The sequence below is a fragment of the Gigantopelta aegis genome, chromosome 9 (assembly GCF_016097555.1).
Source record: "Gigantopelta aegis isolate Gae_Host chromosome 9, Gae_host_genome, whole genome shotgun sequence".
Taxonomy (NCBI): domain Eukaryota; kingdom Metazoa; phylum Mollusca; class Gastropoda; order Neomphalida; family Peltospiridae; genus Gigantopelta; species Gigantopelta aegis.
The window spans coordinates 14,984,204-14,996,703 of NC_054707.1; the positions used below are offsets into that span (position 1 = coordinate 14,984,204).

Here is a 12,500-nt window from a genome sequence, read left to right on the forward strand (position 1 = left end):
AAAATGATGAAACATGTTCCTCTAGTATCCGAGTTGTAGTAGTCGATAGCCGGCCTCGGTGGCGTCGTGGTTAGGCCATCGGTCTACAGGCTGGTAGGTACTGGGTTCGGATCCCAGTCGAGGCATGGGATTTGTAATCCAGATACCGACTCCAAACCCTGAATGAGTGGTCCGCAAGGCTCAATGGGTAGGTGTAAACTACTTGCACCGACCAATGATCCATAACTGGTTCAACAAAGGCAATGGTTTGTGCTATCCTGCCTGTGGAAATAAAAGATCCCTTGCTGCCTGTCGTAAAAGAGTAGCCTATGTGGCGACAGCAGGTTTCCTCTAAAAAAAAAAACAGTGTCAGAATGACAATATGTTTGACGTCCAATAACCGACTGATTTAAGATAAAAATCAATGTGCTCTAGTGGCGTCGTTAAATAAAAAAACCAAACGTTTAGTAGTCAGAATCACAGTTTCAAACATTTTCTCTTTAGCAAACTTTCAGTAGCAAGTACTTCTCATTACGAATTCAGTTGATTCGTAACGCTATGCTAGGGTTAGACGATCAACTGTGACTGACGGAGTAGGCCAACTCTATGGATGCGTTGTAATTTTCCCAGTTCGCGTCTTACGATGGGTGCGTTCAGATTAACAACTAATCGGTGATAGACAAATAAAACTGCGTACAACACCCCCACCCCACCCCCACCCCACCCTCACCCCCCAAAAAAACCACAACAAAAAACAACAAAACAGAAAAAAAAGAAACACGGGCCTTACTTGGCTGGATGTTGTCGTACATCTGCGGGGCAATGGCGATCGATTTGTAGTTGTTTTGCTCGTGAAAACCTCCGATCACGTGAAAGAGTTCATGGCAGGCCAAGTTCTGATTACAAAAAACAAAACAAGGAAGGGAATGGCTAAAAACAATGTTCTACTAGTAATTGTAAATTCCATTTCGTTTCATTTTAATTTCGGTTTCATGCTTATATTCAATCAGGTTATATAGCGAGCGTTCTCTCCCTGGCAGTCGATGATCAATGTGTAACAAGGTAAACGAGCGTTAGGTTATAGTCTATTATCAGAACAGAACAGAACAGAACAGACAGAACTTTATTCAACTCAGATCACCAAACGGTGATGCACTAAGGTGGTTTACAAACATATTATAGACAGCTTGACAAATATAAACTGTATATATACATATAACATACACATAATACACAATAGGTATAATAATATAACAGTGTTTGTATATTATAACTATTATTAGCGGCCGGTTGTTCAAACGTTAGTTAGCTTAACCAGTGGCTAACAGAAATATTCAAAACCAAGGACTAAATCAATACAAATAGTCATTGACGAAGAAGAAGGAAATGGTTTTGTTTAACGACGCACAGAACGCATTTTATTTACGGTTATATGGCGTCAGACATATGGTTAAGGACCATACAGATATTGAGGGAGGAAACCCGCTGTCGCCACTTCATGGGTTACTCTTTTCGATTAGCAGCAAGTACTCTTTTATATGCACCATCCCATAGACAGGATAGCACATACCACGGCCTTTGATGTACCAGTCGTGCTGCATTGGCTGGAGCGAGAAATAGCCACTAACGGGGATCGATTCCAAACCGACCGCGAATCAAGCGAGTGCTTTACCACTGGGCTACGTCTCGCCATGAAGACATAATGTTAACTTGATTTAGAACAAGCAAAGGTATCTATGCATAATCAAATCTAAAGTTTATTTTGTGTTGGTGCAAAAATAATTTAAAAAGCAAAATATTAGACTAACCCAGGTTAATTTAACTATATAATTTAAAGATAAAGGTTGTTGTTATTTAACGACACCACTAGAGCACATTCATTAATCATCGGCTATTAGATGTCAAACATTTGGTAAATGTTATCGGAGAAAACCTGCTACATTTTTCCATTAGTAGCAAGGGATCTTTTATATGCACTTTCGCACAGATATGAACGCACGTACCACTGCCTTTGACCAGCTGTGGTGCATTGGTTGGAACGGGAAAAACCAATCAGTTGAATATTAGATTGGTGGCTATAAAATCCCACGACTAAACGTCCTCTCTATGGGATGGTGCATATAAAAGATCCTTTGCTGCTGATCGAAACGAGTAACCCATGAAGTGGCGACAGCGGGTTTCCTCCCTCAATATCTGTGTGGTCCTTGACCATATGTCTGATGCCATATAACTGTATATAAAATGTGTTGAGTGCGTCATTAAATAAAACGCTAACAATTAACTTCTGCCCTCAGAGCTCAGATAGCTGAAATATGTGTGCCCAGGCCAGCGTACTTGAACTTTAATAATTTGTCATAGTATGAAATGAATGAAAGTGTCACATTTTAAATGTTTAAGGTCTAACATATGGTTAAAATGATTGAATGTATGCATGTATGAATGAATGAATTGACTAATTAAGTTGTTTTATTCAAATTTCCTCTTTTATATTTAGTTACGCTAATTAATAATTGTGGGAAACAAATTAGCGAGCAATGGTGCATTGTTTATTCCCATGGCGAATTTGGATGCTTAATTAACTTAATTTAAATTAAATTAACAAATAAATATATACTTTTTTAAAATAAAAAATAATGCATAAAAAAAAGAAAAATGTAACCACTACTTACGTATCTTATAGAAAGTTTGACTGATTTCAAACTCCAATTTTTACCCACGAGTGCAGATGGCCTGAAATGTCAAGTTAACACGATCAGTTTCCTAATTACAAGTGAAATATTTGTGTTAAATAACTACAAATTAATAGATGTTATACATAATGTTTGCATACGTAACTCGGAAATATCAGTAGTTGTAATGTACTTGCATGCCAAATAAACGGAGTTCAGTTGAGAACGATTAGTTACAATTTTTTTTTTTTAAACGACACCACTAGAGCACATTGATTTATTAATCATCGGCTATTGGATGTCAAACATATAATAATTCTGACTCGTAGTCATCAGAGGAAACCCGCTACATTTTTTCTAATGAAGCAAGGCATTTTTATATGCATTTTTCCACAGACAGGAAAGTACATACCACGGGCTTTGACCAGTTGTGGTGCACTGGTTGGAACGAGACAAAATCCAATCATCTGAATGAATACACCGAGGCGGTTCGATCCTGCGACGCAAGCACCTCAAGCGAGCACTCAACCGACTGAGCTAAATCACCCCACCCCAAGAATGATTAGATTCCTGTCTTGTCACGTAAAGAAATCTCATGGAATCGATAAATTCTCAAAATCTTAATTTCATTATCTTTTCAGTGACCATAATTTGATAATGAAAGAAAATAATACATAGGCAAATACTTCAGTACTAGTTAGATGTGGTAATGGAGAAACACCAGGATGGAATAAGATCGGGACGCAGTAGGACTGAACAAAATTACTCCAAACGTACATCCCTCTACTTCGAAATCAAACTAAACAAGCTCCTTAAAAATACCGAAGAATAAAATTTAAATCAGTCTGCGAATTGGTCATGGAATACGGTTGTCATTATGATGATCACATTTGATGGTGGTTCCGTGGGTAACAGCTTTACCAACACCCCTGCCCCCCACACACACACACACACCGCCAACTTAAAGCAGTGTTGGAGATATGCTACTGTGAATGTTATATATTTTACGTGAACATAGTCGCTGTAAGAATGGTCATGAGAAAAGAAAAACAAAAACAAATAGACAAATAAGACTGAGTGGTGTTACTCACGAGTTACCGCGAGTCAGCTTGATTCCTCCGCCCTTAATCGTGGCACAGTTGGCGTGGTACCTAAACGTGATGCACGTGTGTCTTTCGAAGGCAGCCACGGAAGCATTGTACATTGGAACCAGGTGTGCGGCTGGAACAAAACATAGTGTAGCGTGTAATAACAAAGTGTAGTACCTCGCTAAATGGATTGTTTAAAAGATATAGATCCATCCATACAGACATTGTTGTATCTATTTTTTATATCTATATATCTGTCTACATATCTAACTATCTCTCCATCCATCCATCCATCCATCCATCTAGCTATCTAGCTATATATCTAGCTATAGATATCTAACTGTATATCTGTCTGTATGTCTGTCTATCAGAATATGAAGGAAGGAAATATTTTATTTAACGACACACTCAACATATTTTATTTACAGTTATATGGCGTCAGACATATAGTTAAGGACCACACAGATAATGAAAGAGGAAACCCGCTGTCGCCACTTCATGGGCTACTCTTTTCGATTATGTGCACCATCTTTTATATGCACCATCCCACAGACAGGATAACACATAACACGGCCTTTGATATACTAGTCGTGGTGCATTGGTTGGAGCGAGAAATAGCCCAATGGGCCCATCGACAGGGACCGACCGCGCATGTAGCGAACGCTTTACCACTGGGCTACGTCCCGAACAAATCTATCAGAATATATGCATGTGTCTATCATCTATATATCTACCTAACTTGTCCATATATATATTTGATTGTTTATCCAAATATCAATATATCGATCAACCTATTTATATATATATATATATATATATATATATATATATATATATATATATATATATATATATATACACGTGTATCTACCTATATTTACCTACCTATTTATCCTTTTATCTGCATGTCTGTCTATCCATATACCTGCTGAATGTTTGTTGTGTGGGCCTAACTTGATTACAGCTGTTTAACAGTGACGTTATGTATGTTAACAGTGACGTTATGTATGTATGTATGTATGTATGTATGTATGCATGCATATATGCATGTATGCATATATGCATGTATGTATGTATATATGTATTTGTGTATGCTCATGTCAAATGTCGGAACTGAACGTGCTTATATCAAATAAATGTCCATTACGCTGTGACGGAATGAGAACAGTAACGTATACATACATAGAGCAGGGTCAAAACAGTAAGGTATGACTCCCCCTCGCCACGCCTTGTAGCTTTTCCTGGAACCAAAAATGAGCCGCTTGCGTCGATAAACTCGTGTCTTACTCTGTAAAAAAAAAAAAAAAAAAAGTGTGTTCTGTTTAACGACACCAAATAGAGCCTATTGGAAAAAGAAAGAAATGTTTTATTTAACGACACACTCAACACATTTTATTTACGGTTATATGGCGTCAGACATATGGTTAAGGACCACACAGATTTTGAGAGGAAACCCGCTGTCGCCACTATATGGGCTACTCTTCCGATTAGCAGCAAGGGATCTTTTATTGTGCTTCCCACAGGCAGGATAGCACAAACCATGGCCTTTGTTGAACCAGTTATGGATCACTGGTCAGTGCAAGTGGTTTACACCTACCCATTGAGCCTTGTGGAGCACTCACTCAGGGTTTGGAGTCGGTATCTGGATTAAAAATCCCATGCCTCGACTGGGATCCGAACCCAGTACCTACCAGCCTGTAGACCGATGGCCTACCACGACACCACCGAGGCCGGTCAGAGCCTATTGGTTTATTAATCATCTGCTATTGGATGTGAAACATTTGGAATTTTGTTTAATCTTAGAAGCAACCCGCTACAGCAAGGTATCATTTATATGCACTTTCTCACAGACAGAACAGCACATACTACGGCCTTTGATATACCAGTCGTGGTGCAATGGGACGGGGAAAAACAAATCAGACGATAGTTAAATCCCCCCTCCCCTCCATAAAGTTACAACACACGAGAGTTTTTACACAGAATAGAGAGAACACTGCATTACTTCATTCCAATGTTCCAGCCAGTGCACCATGACTGGTATATTAAAGGCCGAAGTATGTGCTATCCTGTCTGTGGGATGGTGCATATAAAACACCCCTTGCTACTAACGGAACAATGTAGCGATTTCCTGTCTAAGACTATATGTCAAAATTAACAAATGTTTCACATCCAAAAGCCGGTTTATTATTAAATCAATGTGCTCTGGTAGTATCGTTAAACAAAACAAACTTTGGTGCACTGGCTAGAGTGAGGAATATCACAAATGGGCCTACCGACAGGAATCAATCCTAGACCGATCGCTATCCGTTTTCTATTTCAGCGAATATGCCATCTGGGCTGACGTTCAGGATATTAAATTTTAATACGTTTGTTTTGTGTGTGGGTACGTTTGTTTTCAACTAAAACACCCCCTCCAACATCTCAGCTATGTAATGCATAAATCTCTGTAATACCAGATTAAAACGTTTACTAGATACGTTTGTTGGACTAGATAAATCAACTAGATAAATCTCTGTAATACCAGATTACGTTTACTAATCCTGGTTATTGTAGGCTAGTGGCGGCCCTGTTTTGATTTAAGTGTTTACTATAACTAGTTATTTTAGGCTAGTGATGGCCCCGTTTTGACTAAGTGTTTATTATCTGTAGTTATTTTAGGCTAGTGACGGCCCAGTTTTGACTAAATGTTTACTATCGCTGTTATTTTAGGCTAGCGACGGCCGTTTTGACTAAATGTTTACTATCACTAGTTATTTTAGGCTAGCGACGGCCCTGTTTTGACAGTGTTTACTATTACTAGTTATTTTATGCTAATAACGGCCCAGTTTTGACTAAATGTTTACTATCGCTAGTTAGTTTAGACTAGCGACGGCCCTGTTTTGTCTGACAGTATAATTAATGTCAAGGTTGCACACCTGGTCTTCACAGTGAAATACGTCAGTGAAAACAAACAGAAGAACAAACAGCAATGTCTTGAGATCCATTTTCTGAAATTAGAAAGAAACATGTATTATTGATATTATTTTCTGTCATTTCTGTACCTCAATGATCCTATAATGGAGAATTAAATTAAAGTTTGTTTTGTTTAACCACACCACTAGAGGACACTGATTTATTAATCATCAGATATCGGATGTCAAACATGTGGTAATTTTGATATATAGTCTTAGACCGAAAACCCGCTACATTAGGAGCAAGGGATATTGTTTATGCACCATCCCATAGGAAGGATAGCACATACCACAGCCTTTCATATACCAGTCGAATACACCGACTTGAACGAAACATAGCCCTTGAAATCAGTTACTTGATATATCAGTCATGGTGCACTAGTTCTCGCTCCAGTCAGTGCTCCACGACAGGTACATCAAAGATCGTGGTACGTACTATTCTATCTACAGGATGGTGCTTACAAAAGATCCCTTGCTACTAATGTAAAAATGTAGCGGGTTTCCTCTCGACTATATGCCAAAATTATCAAATGTTTGACATCCAATAGCCGATGATTAATAAATCAATGTACCATAGTAGTGTCGTTAAACAAAAAAGCGAGGAATAACTAAAATGGGCCCACAGACGGGAATCGATCCTAACCGATCGCGCACCAGGCTAGCGCATTACCATTGTTTGACGAGAAACGTTTTTCTATTAGTGGCCTAAAATACTAATTTTAGCATCTTCTGAATGTTCGTCTATTTTAAAGGTTAATTTTATATTTATGTGGTAGGGTAAAATTATGATATGATCCACGTCTGACCTCGTGCCTCCCGGTTCCCATGGACCTGTTAATTAAACATACAGCTGGCCCGCTGTACACTGGGCCCGTTCATTGTATTTGACAGTGAAGGGACCAGTGTCAATTCAATCGTCTGGCGAGTCGAACTGCGTGTATTTGAGGGTCCGAACCTATTGCAAGGAGATCGGGGACACGCTTCTCACAAGAACATTTTGAATTGCAGGTGTTAAAATACAGATTTCCAGTCTTCTGAACAGACCAACAGGAACAATGGACACGTGGGGGGGGGGGGGGGGGGGGGGGGGGGGGGGGGGGGGGGGACTTCGACTGGTATATCAAAGGTCGTGGAATGTGCTATCCTGTCTGTGATATGGTGCATATAACAGATTTCTTGCTGCTAATGGGAAAATGTAGCGGGTTTTCTTTCTAAGACCCATTGGGCTATTTCTTGTTACAGCCAGTGCTCCACAACTGGTGTATCAAAGTCCGTGGTATGTACTATCCTGCCTGTGGGATGGTGCACATAAAAGAATGAATGAATTAATGTTTTACGACACCCCAGCACGAAAAATACATCGGCTATTGGGTGTCAAACTATGGTAAATACAAATCTAAAGTGATGATCAACATCAATAATAAAAATTCAACAGTTAAACAAAAACACAGTGTAAAGAACCGTGCAAAAACACAAATATCACAGATAGATACTGACTTTTACTCAATGTGTGCTGTATTGGCCATTCTCAAAGATAATGTTACACCCCTGCACCACGGTGAGGTTACAGCACGCGCAGGGGCACATAAAAGATCCCTTGCTTCTAATCGAAAAGAGTAGCCCATGAAGTGGCGACAGCGGGTTTCCTCTCTCATTATCTGTGTGGTCCTTTACCATATGTCTGACGCCATATAATATTAAATAAAATGTATTGAGTGCGTCGTTAAATAAAATATTTCCTTCCTTCCTTCCTTTCCAAGACTAAATATCAAAATTACCAAATGTTTGACATCCAACAGCCGATGGTTAATAAACCAATGTGCTCTAGTGTTGTCATTAAAAAACCCTTTAAAAATAAATAAAATACCGTACAGTGGGTTTCGTATTCAGACGAATCTAGTACCCAAGCTGAGATAAATGAGGAATTGAAAACGTGTTTTAATGGATGCTCAGACAAAACTGATATAAGGTTGGTTATCTCGTTCGTTTGCTAATACATGAAAATTAATTTTGTTGAGTATATTTCTCAAGGAGGTGGGGGGCCTGTAATTTCAGAGTATATTAGAGGAAACAACTATTAGCCAATAAACATACATTAAATTACACAATAACGTGCATATAAATTAAAGAGGGTAGAATAACTACAAATCAAAAGTAATAAGAAGAAAATGAAACTTAAACTTACTTTCAACCTCTCTCCTACAAACACTGATCCAGACTGGGTAAATAATTATTTATTCACAGGTACCCTCTGTGAAGTAAGCTAACAATCTTGGAACAAGCACATAAGCCGAGCAGTCCGTGAGTGAGTACAAATCAAGTCAATCAAATTAGGATGAACATATTTAATGCACATTGTATTTCTAATATGTACACTCCTGCCAGAAACTTCGGAGAGCGAGGTCGTGCTTTTGAACTGCTCTGTTTGCACGTGCGTAGAAATATTTTAATTACAACAGAAGCTTATTTGGACATCCATTTATTATTTACATCCTATAAATAAAGTTTACCCCTATTTACCCCTATTTCTTCAACAGTTATATTTTTACAGAATTGCTAAAGGGTAACATATTAAAAGCATTGTAAAATATTTCTCAGGGCATTTAGGAAAACAAAACGTGGGAGACAGTGGATTGGAGAATTCAAATATATTACCTACTCGAGCTGTGCTACAATGCAGAAGAAGACGAGACCGGCAGGGGCGGTTCAGGGGGGATCAAAGCCGGCAGTTGTATTTATTGTTATATTTGTAATATAATCATGACTATTATTGTTTAAACGTGTATCTTTGTACAGTCCACGGAAGACACTAACATATCGTAACATGGCCACACACAAATAGCCATACTGTTGAATTTACAACTTAAAAGATCAAATCAACATATTTTTGTTATATTCAAGTTTACCTATTTATTAATTGCATTAATACACTGGTAAGTGATTGAGCTGCACGCGTTTCCTAAATTTTAATATTAATGCATTACTACCTTCATAATTATGTTGAACTAATCCAGACATTGAAAATAACATGACAGGGTCTGTAATACTCCCTACTGAAGACACATGATAGAGCTTTATGTCCTCTGAAACTACAGGCTACCACGAGTTAGCACTTCAGTATTTTTCAACAACCATTTAGCCTAATACAGATGAATCTATCTTGGGACAACTTTGATAGACCGGAGGTGTCTCTCACTGGTGGAGCAAATGTTTGAAATTTTATGTTTCTGGTGCATGTGTTGGATCACAGTCACTGGTAATGGATCGTACCAATGATAAAACAAAAACCCAAACATTTAGCTAAAGTTGCTTGAAATAGAGGCTAGAAAGGCAGACAAACACAGATAAATGGAAAATCCAAAGTTGGACTGAATTCGGTATGAGTACCAGAGATTTTAATATGAACCATATCAAAGATACCTGCCTACTATCAGTACATCTTGTTTCGAGCCGACGATTGTGTCTCAAATTGTGAACCAGAACATCTCATAATAAGACTACCTTTACAAACCATTGCCGTACTGATGAATCAAACAGTTTGCAAAGGCATAAAGACGGCTATGTCATTATTATCTTAAAAATGGAATCATTCTTAATGATATAGGCATCGTATGATTGTGATTTCAAGTCTAGTACATAGGTATAGGGGTATATGATTGCTGTAGACGTAGTTAGTTGAGTCCTTGAAGTAAAGATGTACAACCATGTACAAGTATATCATGAAGCTCTAAAAGTATTATGAGACTAGATTGGTCAGTTTACTATTTGGGCAAATAGCCAACCAAAGAAAAAAAAAACCCAGCATGGTTAGAAACGTGTACCAAATGAAATTTGACAGCCTAGCAGTTTGCCAAGTTTTAGCAGAGTTCAACAATCCCTAGAAAGATTTATTCAAATGTCTGTCACCGGAAATGAAGAGTTTTCAGCATTTTTGATGCCTCACAGTTACATAGATGCATTGCTTAGCCTTCTGCGAGCATCTCATGTGGGAATTGCACTTTATGACTATTAAGTTAGTGATTCCACGGTGCTCTGCTTTGACAAGCTGTATTATGACACATACACACCGACGTATTAAGCACAAAACCTATCTTCCAATTGAGCACCCTGATATATTTGAAGCCAGATTGGCAGCATTTTTTATCAGATGTATGACAACACTATTTGTGGACGCATTCCTAAAAACCACTAAGTTAAAGTGAACAAAGATACCCGGACTCTAGAGGTCACAACAGGGTTAAGGCTAAATTCTGCTGCTAAAAAGATACAGCAGGACATCAATGTGTTATCATAAAGAGTTTCCAAAGACAAACGTTTAAAGGGATTATGACTATATTTCATAGTACTGGTAGTAAGCTTCATTCAATGTTGATTAAATGCATTTGCTGACAACATCTGTACTGCATAGGCAGTTTCAATGGATACTTACTGCCTTTGGCTTGGTGAAGAACAATGTTATGCAGCTTGGCTTCAAGGGTGAGCGACTATATATAACAATAAATCTTAAGACAAAATCAGAACACGAAAAGTTGAAACATTAGACATTTGTGACAAAAACTAAAATAATGAATTGAAGACCAATCACTGTTTGCATGCATTACTCAGCTGGCACAAGGCATAGTTTCCAGATATCCTTTAACTTTCTTTTGCACCTCTATAATGGGCCTCGTTGCAGATGAATTTGACATCAGCAGATAGTCTGATAGAAATTGTTAAACTATTGTTCACGGGATTGACTTGGTCCAGGTAATAAGCAGTGATTATGTTAAGTTTTTAGAGGTGGTAAATCAATGTTGCATAAAGCATTATGAGGTGGAAGCCACACAAAACATGTTAATATTGTGGTTGGTATATATCATGGGACGTTTACTAAGAGCAACATATTTTGTAAAACAATTGAGAACCTTTCGGAATCAGGTTACCAATATTACCAATTTAAATACTTTCCTAGTCAAAGAATGAAGCAAGGCAGTATTCACAAATACACTCCAAGGGAATGTGTTTTGATAACAAATATTAAAACAATATACAAGGTTGTATGCTGTCTTGTGTTTTCAAATTGACTGATGCCCATGCTGCAATTGAGGGATACAAATAAGTTGCCTTTAGCTCAGAAGACATAAACTGTATTTTGTGCTTGGCATTCCAAGAGATCCCTGGAGTTCCATTGCTCTCACAAATGTGGTCCTACAATTGGTGCAAGTATCGTTGAATCTGTATTGACAATCAAAATGTTTGTAGAGTTGTAAACACTGGGGTTTATACTGTCAGTGTACCTAGGAATCACAACTGTGTGTCTAATTTGAAGCCTTTCCGAAACAATACAAAATGTACCAATAAATGTTCACTTCGCCTATTTGTATCACACTTCTTTCCTTTCTTCTTGAAAGTGAGAAATTCACTTCTCTTACCTTTTCAATTCTAGGTTAGAGCCTGCCAGGATATTTGTCTGTTCTGTGCAAAAAATGGCAGAAACGAAAGTGTAACTATCCAGGGATTGTTTAATAAAACATACGCAGCATGCAATCAACCTTGAAAAATACCAAGCGTAACTATGTAGGGATTGTTTGATAAAACATAGTATTTACACAACATTCAATCAACCAGATTGTAATGTAGAGTATGACCCAGTGACACCAAGTGCCGTTGATATAGGCTGGAAAATAGAAACAGAAAAAGACTGTATAGCATCTATATAGAATAGTATAATGTATGAGGATTTTGACAACCAGGTTGAAGACAGTGATGGAAATGTAGCACAGAAGTTTGATATCTGCAAAATATGCATCCATCTTTATCATGGTATTTTTAAT

At 38.0% G+C, this 12,500-nt stretch overlaps 1 protein-coding gene across 1 annotated transcript in view; it reads right to left on the reverse strand.

The window, feature by feature from the left end:
• The window catches only part of LOC121380862, a 54,818-nt gene that overhangs the window by 26,963 nt on the left and 15,355 nt on the right, over nt 1–12,500 (reverse strand). Inside the window, exons 2-6 of the mRNA XM_041509864.1 lie at nt 6,652–6,723; nt 4,919–5,024; nt 3,740–3,869; nt 2,649–2,709; nt 770–875 (exon numbers count right to left, since the gene is read on the reverse strand). Coding sequence (XP_041365798.1) covers nt 770–875; nt 2,649–2,709; nt 3,740–3,869; nt 4,919–5,024; nt 6,652–6,720 — 472 coding nt within the window. The 5' untranslated portion in view covers nt 6,721–6,723. The remainder of the gene's footprint in view (nt 1–769; nt 876–2,648; nt 2,710–3,739; nt 3,870–4,918; nt 5,025–6,651; nt 6,724–12,500) is intronic.